This window comes from Dryobates pubescens, chromosome 32 (genome assembly GCF_014839835.1).
Source record: "Dryobates pubescens isolate bDryPub1 chromosome 32, bDryPub1.pri, whole genome shotgun sequence".
NCBI classification, from domain to species: Eukaryota; Metazoa; Chordata; class Aves; order Piciformes; family Picidae; genus Dryobates; species Dryobates pubescens.
This window is the reverse complement of record NC_071643.1, coordinates 943,176-957,269: the sequence shown is the minus strand read 5'-3', so window position 1 is coordinate 957,269 and position 14,094 is coordinate 943,176. Positions and strand designations below refer to the sequence as shown.

At 52.2% G+C, this 14,094-nt stretch overlaps 1 protein-coding gene across 1 annotated transcript; it reads right to left on the bottom strand.

Annotated features, from left to right (window-relative positions):
- Positions 1-320: 320 nt before the first annotated feature.
- On the bottom strand, positions 321-5,780 carry SLITRK3 (SLIT and NTRK like family member 3). Its single transcript, XM_054175601.1, has 2 exons — positions 5,180-5,780; positions 321-4,900 (listed from the first exon to the last, which is right to left on the bottom strand). The coding sequence occupies exon 2, from the start codon at positions 3,499-3,501 to the stop codon at positions 664-666; it is 2,838 nt and encodes a 945-aa protein (XP_054031576.1). The 5' UTR covers positions 3,502-4,900; positions 5,180-5,780; the 3' UTR covers positions 321-663.
- Positions 5,781-14,094: the final 8,314 nt, after the last annotated feature.

Here is a 14,094-nt window from a genome sequence, read left to right as displayed (position 1 = left end):
CTGGCGGTGGGGGTGGCGGTGAAGGTGAGGATGAGTGTGCGTGCGAGGGAGGGAGAGAGACAAGAGACATTCGAGCAAGACCCTCCCCTCCCTTCCCTCTTGCAGTTTCCAGGCATGCAGCAAACTGCGCTCGTTTGCTTCTTTGCATTTTTTCTTTTTTTTTTCCCTTTTTCTTAAATAAATGTACAGAATCTGTGCCATGATGGGCAAAAAGAAAGCAAGCCACAAAATGCCACCTTCCCTCCCCCTCCCCTCCAAGGGAAAATATGAAGGAAGTTTACTGCCACAGGGGGGAAAAAAAAAAAAAAAAGGGAGGGAAATAAGAAAATCAAGAAAATGAAAGGATAAAAAAGGGGGGAAAAAAAGGAAAAGAGAGACACATATAGAATTTACTTAATTCAGGATCAATACAAAGATCCCCCGATAATAATAATAATAATTATAATAATATACCTTAGACATGGCACAGTCAAAGTCTCAGTTTCAGTATAAAAAAATAATAATTGATTAACATCTGCTGGCAAAAGTCTGCGAAGGCACTTCATCGATTAACGAGCTGAGAAGGGCCCTGCCCCGCAGCGCGCACATCTGGCGGGGGGGAGAGCACACAGCTGGATCCTCTACTCGCATGCGGCGGGGCGGGGGCGGGCGGCGGGGCGGCGGTCAGAACCGGTATGTGGTCTTCTCCAGAACTTCGAGGTAGTCCGGCTTGGTTTGGAGTTTGGCCCTTAACTCGAGGTATTCGCTTGTGGGGGTTTGGTGGTCTGAGAAGCCCTTGCCGGCCGCGAAGAGAAGGGTTTCTTTCAGCCTGGCGTCCTGCTGCAGGTCCGGGTATTGCATGCCAGGGGGGTGAACGTGTAGTTCTTTTAGCTTGGGCACGGTGCCGTACAGGCAGTCTACGAAGCCCACGGCGCAGGGCGGGGGGCGGTCGCGGTCCCGCGGGCCGCCTCCCACCGCAGCCACCGCACCCCCGAGCCCTCCGCCGCCCGCCGCCAGCCCGCCGCCTGCGGGGTGCTGGGGATGGACGGCGACTATGGTGTTGAGCTGCGAGCTGGACACGGCCAAGCTCCACTCCTGCTCCTTCTCCAACAAAGTGCGGTAGTTGCTGCCCGATTCCTGCGCGGCGGCAGCAGCGTGGGTGAACCGCTCGCCGCCGCCCCGCAGCAGCTCCGCCGCCTCCCCTCCGCCGCCCGCCGCCGCCGCGTCCTCCTCCTCCTCCCGCGGCTTGTAGATGGGGTTGTTGCACATCTGGGTCACCGGGTGCGGGATGTAGTCGTAGACGTGTCCCGCCGGGGGCGCCTTCTCCGGGGAGCGTTCCCCACCCCCACCACAGCCGCCGCCACCACCGCCGCCGCCGCCGCCTCCCTCCTCGAAGAGCCGCGGGCAGCGCAGCGGCACGCCGCCCAAATCGGCCCCCTCCGCCCGCGGGCCGCGGAACGGCAGCTTCCTCCGGCGACGGCGCAAAACGAAAGCAAAAAGCCCGGCAGCGACCAGCACGGCGGAGAAAAAGAGAACGAGGAGGCTGAGGATGAGGACGGAGAGCGGCACGGCGGCCGTGGCCGGTGGCAGCTCGTAGGCTGCGGCGCCGGTAGCGGAGGGAGGCGGAGGGGCAGCGGGGGGCGAGGCGGCTGCAGCAGCGGCAGCAGCAGGGCGCAGGGCGGCGGGACAAAGGGCCGCCAGCTCCAGGGAACGCAGGTCACGGCGGGCCAGGCGCTCGGGGCTGGAACACAGCACCTCACCCACCACGCTGACAGAGCTGAGAGCCTCCAGCCACTGCTTGAGAGGCACCAGCTCGCAGGTGCAGTCCCAAGGGTTGAGCTTCAGATCGATCTGGACGATGGCGTGGAGATGCTCCAGCACCCCGGCCACCGGCAGCGCCAGGAAATGGTTGTTGCGGAGGTTGAGGCGGGCCAGGGAGGTGCCGGCAAAGGCATCGGTGGGCAGGGTGCGGAGCAGGTTATTGTTGAGGAAGAGGAGCTTCAGGTTGGGCATGAGGCTGAAGGCTGCCGGCTGGATTTCCCTGATTAGGTTGTACTCGAAGTACAGGTAATGCAAACTCTGCAGGCCCCGGAACATGCCCGGGGTGAGCCGCTCAATGTCGTTGCCGTTCAGGTACAGGCTCTTGAGATTGGGCAGGTTGATAAAAGCCCCGTCCTGCACGTAGGAGATCCGGTTGTTCCCCAGGTGTAAGAGATCCAAAGAGGAAAAATTCCAGAAATCAGAGCGGTAGATTTTCTGGATCAAATTCCCGCTCAGGTACAGCTTCTTGGCGTTCAAAGGCCTGGGCAGAAGCTCGGAGATGTTGTGAAACCCTCTCTCCTTGCAGTTGACCGTCAGGCCCAGGTCGTTGATGTGCAAACTGCAAGAGCACCCAGTGGGGCAGATGATGGGGATGGGGGGACGGGTCTGGTAGGCAGCCACGGGCGGTTGGTTGGGCCCAGGGTACAGGCCGCGCGATGTCGGGGGAGGCCGGGGCGCCCTGGGCTGCTTGGTGGGTTTGGGCTGCTTGTTGGATGTTTTGTACTCAACAGAGGAAGCGGTGAAATGGAAGGAGGACAGCATGGAGGAAGGCTTTGTAGGCCACGCGTTCTCCTTGCTGGATGACAGCTGAGGGATGCCCAGGCTGGCTTCCACCTCGGAGTCGGACAGCATGGGGCAGAGCTTGCTTCTTTTGATTTCCCGCAGGTCCTTCCCGTGGAAGTGGAAGGGGGTCTCACAGGTGATGTCCCCCACCAGAGCGGTGTAGGGGATGCGCTCCAGCCAGCTCTTCAGCTGCACGATCTCGCACGTGCAGTTCCAGGGGTTCTCCTCCAGCTGGATCTCCATCAGGCTCCTGCCGATATGGTCCAACATCCCGCGGTACGAAAGGACTTTTAGCCGGTTCCCGCGCAAGTCCAGGTGGGTTAAGGACACAGACTTAAATAAGTTGGTGGGAAGCATGGGGATAAGATTGTCATTTAGGATAAGGACCCTCAGTTTACTCAGGTTGCGGAACGCCCCGCTTTCAATCCGTTTGATGACGTTGTAATCTGCCTGCAGATATTCCAGACTTTCCAAGCCCAGGAAAGTGTCGTTCCTGAAAATGTCCAACTTGTTCTCGTGCAAATACAACCTCTTCAGAACCCGGAGCCCGTTAAAAGCCCCTGTCTGAATGTCCTGCAGTGCATTGTTCCCAAGATTAATGGACACAGCATTGTTCAAGTGAAGAAAACTGTTGGTGTACAATTTCCTCATGGAATTCCTCTGCAGGTAAAGTTTAAAAGGTCTCGACCACGACTCTGTTATTTGACTAATATTTATAAATCCCTTGTTGTCGCAGTGTATATGGAAAATGCTCTCCTTCACTTCACAGTAACATGGATCAAAGCAGGGCTCATCAAGCTCCTCCGAGTCCTCTATCAAGGGAATTGGTGTAGTCCATGCTAGAGCAATTGTGCTTAGAAGAATTATCCACAACATCCTTCCTTTATGAAGCGTCTCTGCCGTGGAAGGTTTCATCATTCCTTGGTGTTTACAAAACTGCAACGGGAAGGAAAAATGCAGATTTCAGTATTTCTCTCCTGCCCCGCACCTTTTCCCAAGCCCCTACCTGCTAGACATGTGTGAGGCTCCTGGAAAGTTGAGCAGTTGTTGGGCTAGACGTTCACAACCAGCTCTAGGGGTGTGGGATGGGCAAGCCTTGCCCTGATTTACGCTTAAGAGATGTTAGACGGTTTAATCACGCGGCAGCGGCCTCCCTTATCCCCCCCCCCCTTTGGTATATGCCACCTATAAAGAGGACAGCACATGCAGACCACACAGCACCACGAGCACACAGGCTGGACGTGTTGCATCTTCACATGTTCTCCTCTGCAGGAGCAGCACTGAGGACTACACAGATCCCATACTCATTTGCAGTTTGAGCTTTGTAGCCCTCGCGGCCCGCGTTCACTATGGGGGAGAAAACACCAGTGGGGAGATTTCTCCCACCACATCCTCCAGACATGCAAACTCCCAAAGTTACTGAATCCCCCATCCTGCCATCTCTCTGCCTCCTGGCTGGGTATATTCCATGCACAATTTCAGAGGAATGTGTGAGGTTTGCTGATGCCCCTGGCCAGCCGGCTCCTGTCAGAAACCCCCCCAATGTCTTTAAAAGAGTAAATGGTTAGCAACCCAGATTTAAAAGGACATCTCCCCCTGTGCAAATGCGCCGAGGAATTAATGCAACCGATATCTTATCAGATAAATACACACCACATATTAGTCATTTTAGCTGATTAGAGCCTTTGGAGGTGATTAATCTTTCTAAAGCACATGCCCCTGCGATCAGCAGATCTAAAGGGAAGTGACAGCTAAGGAGCACCTAGGATTGAAATGCTCAGGCTGCCTTGGATTAGGGTGGTTTGTGCCCCCAGGACCAAGCAGGAGACACGGTTAAAAAGCTGAAAGTGGAAGGGGAAAAAAAAAAGGCAACAGAAAACCTTGACACTTACCAGCCAGTAAGTTATCTATCCTACTATATAGGTTCCCGAATGAAGACACCATTCTTCTCCAGTCAGATGAAAATAATACTGTACTAATGAGATGCAGCTCCTTCAACATATGGTTTCACCCTTCCTTGCACCAGATATTTTGAATGTATGGGCACAGAGAGATGCTAAGGCTGGTGATAATAGCGGCGGTGATGCAGCCTTCCTTGAATCACTGAAATGCCCATTAGAATGGTCGGGAGCGATCGTTGCTTTGGGTCTTAATCTTTCGAGAGGAAAAGGTCCTTTTATTTTTTGCCTTCCTCGTACAAACACTAGAAAATTTTGCCCCCCATCCACAAACTTAAGAGCCAAAACGATGCATTTAGGGGAGAGAAATGCCAGAGGAGGAGGAATCCTTAGGATCGACTTGCAAATGAAACCCTCCCCTGTGGGAAAGAGGAGATGGTTGAAAGCATGAAAAGAGAAATACCCTCTGCAATTAAAACCAGCGTCTAACTGGGGAGAAGGGAGAGAGATGAGGGCTATATTGCAGTATTAGCCCCTCTGTCTCCTTTGCAAAATATTAGTCACTTAAGTTCTTTCTCTCCTGCAAGGGCTGGAATAAAAATAAAAAAATAAATGAGGATTATTCTCTCTTCTTTTGGGGAGAGGGGGTGTCCGTGACCCGAGGCGGAAACAAAAGGATCCAGAAAGGTTGTACTTACCGGTTTGCAGGAGAGATTTTAGCACATCGTTACCAACAACAACAGAAATAATTACCAAAAAAAGAAGAAAAAAATAAAGAGGGGAAGGGGAGGAAAAAGAGCTTGAGTTTAAGGATTGCCGGTTTCTCTCTGTCTCTCCCTTCTGTCTCTCTCCCTCTCTCTCTACTCCTGCTGAAGCTGAGGCAAAAGGAAAAAAAAAAAAGGGCAGAAGCAGGAAAAAAAAAAAAAAAAAAGAAGCAAGCCTGAGACGTGCTGGGAATGCAATGAGCCCCTCAATGATCTTCTTTAGGATGCAGAGCTGCTGTTTGGCACACTCAATGGAGGAGGGAGGAGGAGAGGGGCTGCTGCAGGCTCCAGCGCTGCCGCCGCCGCCTTCTCCGGGCACCGGCAGCGCGGAGCGGGAGGGCTGGGGCGCGGCGGAGGATCTCGGGCTTCTCTCCTTCCTTCCCCGTGTGTGTGTGTGTGTGTGTGTGTGATGGTGTTGTTGCCCTGGATCAGGCTTTTCCACGTCATGAAAATGAGCTTCAAGAAGGGGAGCAAATGAAGGGGGCGCGCTTGGCACCGGGTCGGGGGCGCGCATTTGGGAAGCCCTGACTATACATTTTTTTTTTTACCTTTTTTTTTTTCTTTTTTTTTTTTTTTAAGAGGGAAGGAGGGGGATGGTTGACGGAGAGAAAGGGAAGTGGGAAACGAGCAGATGGGGGGGGGTCGGGGGGGGGGGGGGGGGGGGGGGGGGGGGGGGGGGGGGCCAAACCAACAACAACAAAAACACCCACAAAAACAACAGCCAAAAACATAAAAGGCAAAATCCCCCAAGAAGAATCAGAGGAAAAAGCGGCCGGGATGGATCAGAATTTGCAAACCCCCCGCCTCCCTCTCCCCCTCCCACCCACCCCTCAAAAAATATATCAAAAAGCTCAACTCTGAAGGAAATCAAAGATGCTCTGACCGCAGGCACCACTGAGATGCTGCGGAGAGCATCCGGGTGGGCCCCAGAGAGGGCAGGGTGTCCCGCCCCAGCGGCCCCGGCTTCCCCCGCCGCGCACCCCTGCGCTGCCAGTGCCTCCTCCTCCTCCTCCTCCCCCTCCTTCTCCTCCTCCTCTCCGTCCTCTCTCTGTGTCTCTTTTTCTTCCCTCCTGTCCCGCTGCCGTGCCGCTGCTCCAGCCTCTCAGCCTCTCCAGGATCCAGCAGTCTCCCCCCCGCCACGGAGGCAAAGCCAAAAAAACCTCGGGAAGGGGGGAGGAGAGAGACCCGGCACCACCTTTCGCATCCTTCCACACCGCGGAGTGTGCGTGGAGGCGGAAGACCGCGGAGGGCAGCGCCGCTGGCCGGTGTCTGCTCGCCCCGGGAGCCGCAGGCAGGTAACAAGGATGCGCGGAGAGGGGAGAAAAGGGGAGGGAGAGAGGTGACTCGCGGGGAGCGGAAGATCCGCGGAGGATCCGCGGGAGGCTTGCGCGGGCTTGCCCGTGACTGAAAGTTGGCGGGAGCGGGTCGGAGGATCGGGGTGTGTGTGTCGTGGGCAGGGATGTGACCTCCGAAATACCTCTTGCATCCCTGCTGTCCGCACCCATGCACACCCATGCACACCTTCGCACACCCATCCCCGCTCACACACATGCGCGTATCTTTAAGCAAGGCGGGAGCCGCGTAACTCACCGGGGCTTCTCGCAGCATCCCCCGCTCCCGGTCCTCACCCTAACCCCAAACTCCCCATTCCCACATCCCCGGGGATTGCTCCGCCGGGAGGAGACTTAACTGGAACCACGGTTCGGTAGCAAAAAGTTGACAGGCAGATCCGCAGGTGCGGGAGGGGGAGCCCGGGGGCGGCCGCGGTTTCCTGCCGCCCCGACGGTGCGCTCCGCAGGCAGGGGCGCAGCCTGCGCGCCCGCGGACGTGCACCATCTTTCCCAGCCTCCGAAGCTCTCCGGTGCAATATGGACGCACCGCTCCCTCCTAATTAAACTGCTGCATCATTCATTTTCTGACGCGGAAGCAACATGGGGTACCAGCAGGCAACATGCACCTGACACCCCCCACCTCCCACCCCCCACCCCCCTTTAATGAAGAGGAAGGGGTGGGGTGGGGGTGGGGGCGGAGAAAATGGGCGAAAAAGGGAAATTACAACAGTTTGTGCCTGCTGCCAGCTCGCACACAGCCTTAGCAGCGACTCAGAGGAATTACCTACGCACAGAGCACCCCCACCTTGCACCCCGCTGCGTTTTAGCGAGGGGGGAAAGGGGTCCATATCGATGATGGGTGGAGCAGAGGTGACGTCCCGGGGCGGCTGCGGCCATCCCGACCTGCCCGACCTGACCTTGCCCTGCAGCATCCCCCCGGCCGGCAACTTTCGGGAATGCCACCGACTAACGCTCGTCATCGTTTCCCTGGGCTTGTGCCTTCAAGTTTTGCAGATGGACTGAGGAAAAGGGGATTGCAGGGGGAGGGGGCTCAAGGGGTAGGGGAAAGGACACTGGGAGGGGATGTCCCTTGAATGCAAATCAGCTCTGCAGGGTTTCTCGGGGGTGTCAGTGTCCCCGAGGACATCCCGCCCCCTCCCTGTCCAGCTCGGGGGGCTGTGCTACCCGCACGGCCCTGCCCTCGCCTCCCGCTCGGCTGTCACCCAGGGCAACCTCCCTAGGACGCCTTTCGTGGGGGGTTGTGATAGGAGGGATGATGCACCCTACAGCGAGACCTTAGCTCTCCCTGGGCTGAAAGACCTGTATCCCCTTGTGCCCTCCCAGCCAGCAGACCGAAATCACGGCAGGCTATTCCTCCACACCTCTCTCCAGCCAAAGCAGCTCGCAGCCTGTGCTGGCTCTGCTGGTTCTGTCGACACGACCTGCTGAGAAGAGGATCAGCATAAGCGTGATTGGCAGGAGCTCTGGCTAGGGGCACGGCAGGCTGGTGTAACCAAGATCAGGATGTCACTTGCTTATTATTAATAATTATGATTACTTGCAAGTGAGCTATCTCCTTGCAAGCTCCTGTGCTGGAGCTGTAGAGGTAGGGAAGATGCATGTTGTCCGGGTGGGAGGCTGGCAGGTGTCCTCCTGGCTGCCTCTTTGCAGCCTCATTGCTAATTACTGAGACACATCTTTCCCCCTGCCCCTGAGAGCCTGGTGAAAACAAGGGACTGAGAAGCCAGGGATAACTTCAGTGGCAAATGAGCAAAAGGCCTTGGAAAACGACTGTACCTTTCCAAAAGTGTCATTCCAGCATAATGTTTGTGCTGGGGACGACCATTCCCCCTGCTGCAGTCATTGCAACATAGTCATTTACTGCTTCCTTCGGTCTGCAGTGGGAACCAGACCCTTCCCTCCCCAACAGGAGAGGCAATGGTGCAGAGAAAGAGGCAGTCTTCCACCAAAGCTCACTCTGCCTGGACAGGTCTCTTCCAGCCTTGGTGATTCTGTGGTTCTGTGAAAGAAATATTCTGGTCTTACAGAGTCTCTTTTGTCTCCACCAACCTATGAAAAGGGCAAAAGCAAGGGAAATTCTCTTGTCATTATTACAGATGGGAACTGGTTCCTGGCTCTGTATTTTCTTAGCGCTGGGGAGCAGTTTAAAGGTTCTGGATCAGAGTGGTGAAAGGTTTTAGATATGGCCAGAGCCTGGGCTCTGGCTGCATTTCTGCTTAAAGACCCTGACAAAGTCAACTCCTGCCCTATGCTCACACCCAGCTCACTGTCCTCTGGTGACAGGGACTGGGGATCACCTCCAGATGCTGTTTATTGGGACAGGTGAACATATGGGAACCCCAGTGTGGGAGGGGGAGCAGAGAGGCACGAGTGAGCTGTGATGCTGAATAATCTGTGACACAAACCTCACATGCACTTACTTGGCAGAGCTGCCAGCTGGGTGCTCCGAGGGGAGATGTTCAGGTGGTCCTCCCTGGGGTGCAGGGCAAAGCCCATGGCTTGGAGAGGGTTTCCCATGGGGCACCCTGCGTTTTGGGGCCTCTGTGGTGTAACGCAGGAGTCTTTGAATTAGGAGGAAAGCCCAGGGTGCCAGGCTGTGGAAATCACAGTGCTGTGACTCTCCAGCACTCAGAGAGTGGTCCTGTGCAGGAACATTCACAGCTGCAAGGACTGCAAGAGGCAGATGTCTGGTAACACCTGGGCTGGCTTCAAAGCTGAGCTTCACAGAGCAAGGAGCTAAAATTTCTTCACCGTTGTGGTGAGTGCCCTTGTATCCCCGTGAGGTTTCCATCAGCTGGCTGTGCTCAGGCACACACATTTAAACCTGAGCATTTCCCACCCTTTTCATTCTTTGTTTTTTAACAACTATTTGAATATTCTTGGGTTTGTTTATTGTAAGTGGCCCAAACAGAGATGTTTCAGTGGCTTTGAAAATGTGGATGGAGGAAAAACAGGACAGAGAATCTTTTCTGTATAGCAGTTAGTGAAGCAGTTTATGAGGCTTGACTTTTCCCCTCTGTTGGTTGATGTATGCGACAGACACACTCCACAGCGAGCAGGTGGAATTCACCTGCAGTCTTTCTTTGGAAGGGAACATTGTTAAAGCCTGCAGCACAGGGTCCCAGTGCTGCTGTAGGGATCTCAGCCTCTCTTGCTGTTGCATGCACAGTTCCATGTCACAGGGATCCCAGCTGGATGCAGAGAGCTGTCCTGCCCACCTCGAGTCAATGCAAAGGTTTTGTTGACTGCTGGAGGATGGCATTTGGACTGTGGGAACCTCAAGGAGTCTCTGAAGTACCTTCAGCCTGTCACTGGGTGCTCAGCTGAAGGCTGCTATCCTTTTCTCCACACAGCTCTGGGGTCTGACATGCGTGTGTATGAGTACAGGCAGAGGCCGTCTGAGCTGCATAAGCACTGGTGAATGCACATCAAATGGAGGCAGTTGCAAGAATTTTAAACTGGCTTTTCTAGCTGGAATCCTGTGGGCTAGAGAGCTTCTTATGTCAAAGTCATGCTCCTGGCCACAATTTGTGCTGTTAGTCTCCTCATTTTCGGTTATCCCATGGAGTAGCTGTTGATTTCTCCCCAGGGCAGTTATGTCCAGTCTAACTGAGCATTATTTTAGATGGAGTTGAGCAGTAACAATGCACCAAAACTGTATTGCCGTGGACGGTTTTGAATAAAATGGCCCTCAGCTGCTTTTAAACTCAACAGGATGCTGAAGCTGTGAAGAAAGTCCAGCCATGCCCCCTTAACAGGCTCTGTGCAATTGGGTTTTGCTCATGGGAGCTTTTTCAGCAGAGAGATTTTGCCCAGTATTTGATGATATGTGTAAATAATAAAAAGAAAAGAGGAATGGACTAATGGGTGGTATTAAAATAGAACAGCAACTAGCAGCAAACCAGGAGCACAGTGTCTGTAATGGATTGTTATTGAAAATAAAAGAGGAAAGAAGGCAAAATAAAAGGGAGGTTTTAATGGACAAAATTGACAGTTCTGTTATTCTCACTGATTGCTGACATTTCAAGATCAGGTTTTTATCTCATGATTCTACAGCCTTCAATGTTTCCTTCTAGTAAATCAGGCAGAGCTGTAGCTTTTTTCCCACCTCAGGCACGTAAGGAAGCCCACAATTCTACCGAGTGTGCTGATGTTTATTATAGCCACTGTCAAACCCCTTCACACTCCACTTATATACGAGCTTCTCTTTGGCCTTTATTAGAGTGATCTACAGCCATGCTTAGGCATGCACAACTTCCTTTGACAGCAGCCAGAATTTCATGCGTGGATGAGAGCTGGAATAATTCCCTTGGGGTGATCTCTTCCCATCCGAACTACAGAGTTATGAGCTCTGCTCCAGTGCAGAGAGGGGCTTCTTCAGCTCTTCCCATCCTTCACGTCAGCAGTTCTGCAGCCACACAGAATCACTGAGTCATAGAATCCTTTGGGTGGAAATGTGCTTTAAGATCATCAAGTCCAACTTAACCCAGTGCTGCCAGGGCAGCACTAAACCATGTCCCTCAGCACCACGTCTGCACAGCTGCCAAACCTCTCCAGGGATGGGGACACCACCACTGCCCTGGGCAGCCTGCTCCAGGGTTTGACAACCCTTTTGGGGAAGGAAATTTTCCTAACATCCACCTAAACCTCCCCTAGTGCAACCTGAGGCTGTTTCCTCTTGTCCTATCGCTTGTTACTTAGGAGAAGAGACCAACTCCTGTCTGGCCTCAGGGAGTGTAAGGAGTGAGCAGGTCTCCTCTGAGCCTCCTCTTCCAGGCTAAATAACCCCAGTCCCTCCATTTGCTCCTCAGAAAACTTGTGCTCTTCTCCAGCCTTTGTACCCTTCTCTGGACACACTCCAGCACCTCATTGTCCTTCTTGGAGTGAGTGGGCAAAAACTGAATGCATTATTCAAGGTGCAGCCTCACCCACATCCTTTCTGATGACAACATTCTGCATCTTTTTAAAGCTTTTTGATTGGTTGTTTTTTTGTGGTTGGTTTGGGTTTTATGTTTTTGTTGTTGTTTTGTTTGGGGGTTGGTTTGTTTTAGTGGAAAGCCTCATTTTGACCTGGTAGCATCAATGCGGTTTCTGATGTCCCAAATGAGGCTGAGCACAGGCCATGCAGAGGAGCATCACCGGCTTGGAACTGTGTTCTCTGAATATTTCCATTGGTTGCCCAAAGAGCCCAGCAGCAGGCCCCAGACCTTCAGGTGGCAACTGCTGAGTTGCTCCCATAAGAAAAACCTCAGATAACACAAACCCAGTATTTGAACTCTCTTAGTTGAAAGCCTCCTTGCAGAATAATTGTTGTGCTTTATTTTTACACACTGAGGCATTTTCTTCTGCAATCTCTGGTTTGCTTAGCTCGGGGTTTTTTGCCACCTTGTGAGCTCATCCTATGCCCTTCCTGGCTCCCTTATTTTGTCTGGGCACAGGGAAGTGGAGATTACCCCCCAGCACGTGCTGTAAGCAACAGCATGGATTTTCAGGACATCTGGATTTAGAGTTGCCAGAATTAGAAACACGAGCTCATGCAAGGGCAATCCCCCAGTCCTGGGCCATAAAGCCAATCAATTTAAAATGTAATAAAAGGCTTTCTTACTGCACTGAATGCTGTGTGGAGGAAGCCACTTTCTGCTCATTTGGAAAGAAAAGCTCATATCCTAAATTGCTTTTTAGATCAGTCTTGGTCCTGCTTTTAGTGATGTCAATGGTGACACTTCCGTTTAGCCCACTGGTGCCAGAATTTTCCATTTACTCCTAACTGCGTCTCCTCTTCCCCTTCTCCTCCCTTTCCTAAGCTCCCTGTCAGCACTACTCCATGCAGTCCTTCTGTGAGGACAGCTCAGACACAGAGACAGACCTTATCCTTCGGCTCCGAGGCAGCAGGATGAAGAGTCATTTTAATCTCCTGGGAAAAGCAGTTGCACAGCCATGGAGGAGATGGTGAGAATGGTGGCTTCCCTGCTCCTGCAAGTCTTGCCCTCCTTTCTCTTGGCTACTGATGGCACCAGTCTTACAGTAGCCCCTAGTTATGACTAAGAGGTGATCCTTCATCCTAAATGGGCTCAGCTATGAAGTTCAAGATGAGCTGACTCACTCCTACTGCAGTTACCCCTAATGGAAGCTGTGGACTAATATGTGTCTGTGAAACCAGGGAATTGGATCTTAAACTCATGGATCTTGTCTACCACTTGGACATCCTGGAGCTTGATGCATTAACACATTAACATGCACTTAAGGTAACTATTTTTATTATGCTAAAAATATTAAATAGCAAGAGACAACACCAGCTAAAGTGCTTGAGAGTGTCCTCCTCAGCCTTCAGCTCCAAGCTGTCCTCTGAAGGAGCGTTACTCTCTGTTGTTCCCACCATCCAGAGAGGAGATACTGCCATCAGAAACTGAGCAATTCCTTACCACCTTGTCTAGCCTCATCTTGCACAAGAGGGAAAGCTGAGAGCAGTAGCTGCTTTTCATTTTTCCAACACCAAGACAGGTCTTTGGCCATTTTTTATAAAGCTGAATTTCTTTGACAAGGAACAGTGGGAACCACCATTTTGGATCACTACCTCCAGACAGTCGTTGAATGTTGATGTATGAGGAGGAACAGATGTCTAGAAATTCAGACCTGTGAGGAAAGGGTGAGCTGAGACTCTTCTAAATGGCAGAGGAGGAGCAACATGGCAATAGATTTGAATCATACAAAAAACATGCTGAAAAATAAAGGGGATGCTTTGTTCTCTACAAATAGCATTGGTCTTAATTTGTAGCTACAATGTCTGATATCAAATGTTAGGAAGAAGTTTCTGCTGATGAGAATGACAAAGACTCTCTGAGGAGGTTGCAGAGCTTCTAGAATAAGAGGCCTGTAAAAAGGCAGGTAAGGTTCTGTGTTAGGAAAGTCAGAGGGAAGTCCCTGTAGCCCCAAAATGTAATCTGCTGAGCATCCTCCAAGCCCTACAATTCTCTGATCACTCATGTTGAGGCACAAAATGTTTGTGATCCTGTGCTATAGCCCCTAAAATACAAATATCCTCATGGAATAGAGTAGGAAAATGTAATACAACCCAGGTTTGGAACCAGCTGGCAATGGCACAGGAACATGAAGGAACCAAAGGTTTCTAGGTGTATGTGTGGCTGAGCTTGCTAAGGGCTGCACATCCAAGCTCTGGAATGACACAACTAGCTGAAGTCATGACCTGGTATGCACAGACACACATGTGCATGGCAGCCTGCATCCAGAGGTGACTTCAGGTATCTTTAAGTTTTCAAGGATCTTGTGGCTAGGGCTTTTGTTTTCTATTAATTTTCTATCTTTCTGTTCCATGTTCTATCTTTCTATCACCTGGCTCCAACTGGCTTGCTAGACAGAAATACTAAGCTTTAAGGTAGTCACCTTCCAAAATCCCTTGGCATTCTAGGAAAAAATCTCAAAATAAGCAGATTAACAAAAAGCTCAGAGTCAAGATTCCTGACTACAGATTAACATCTT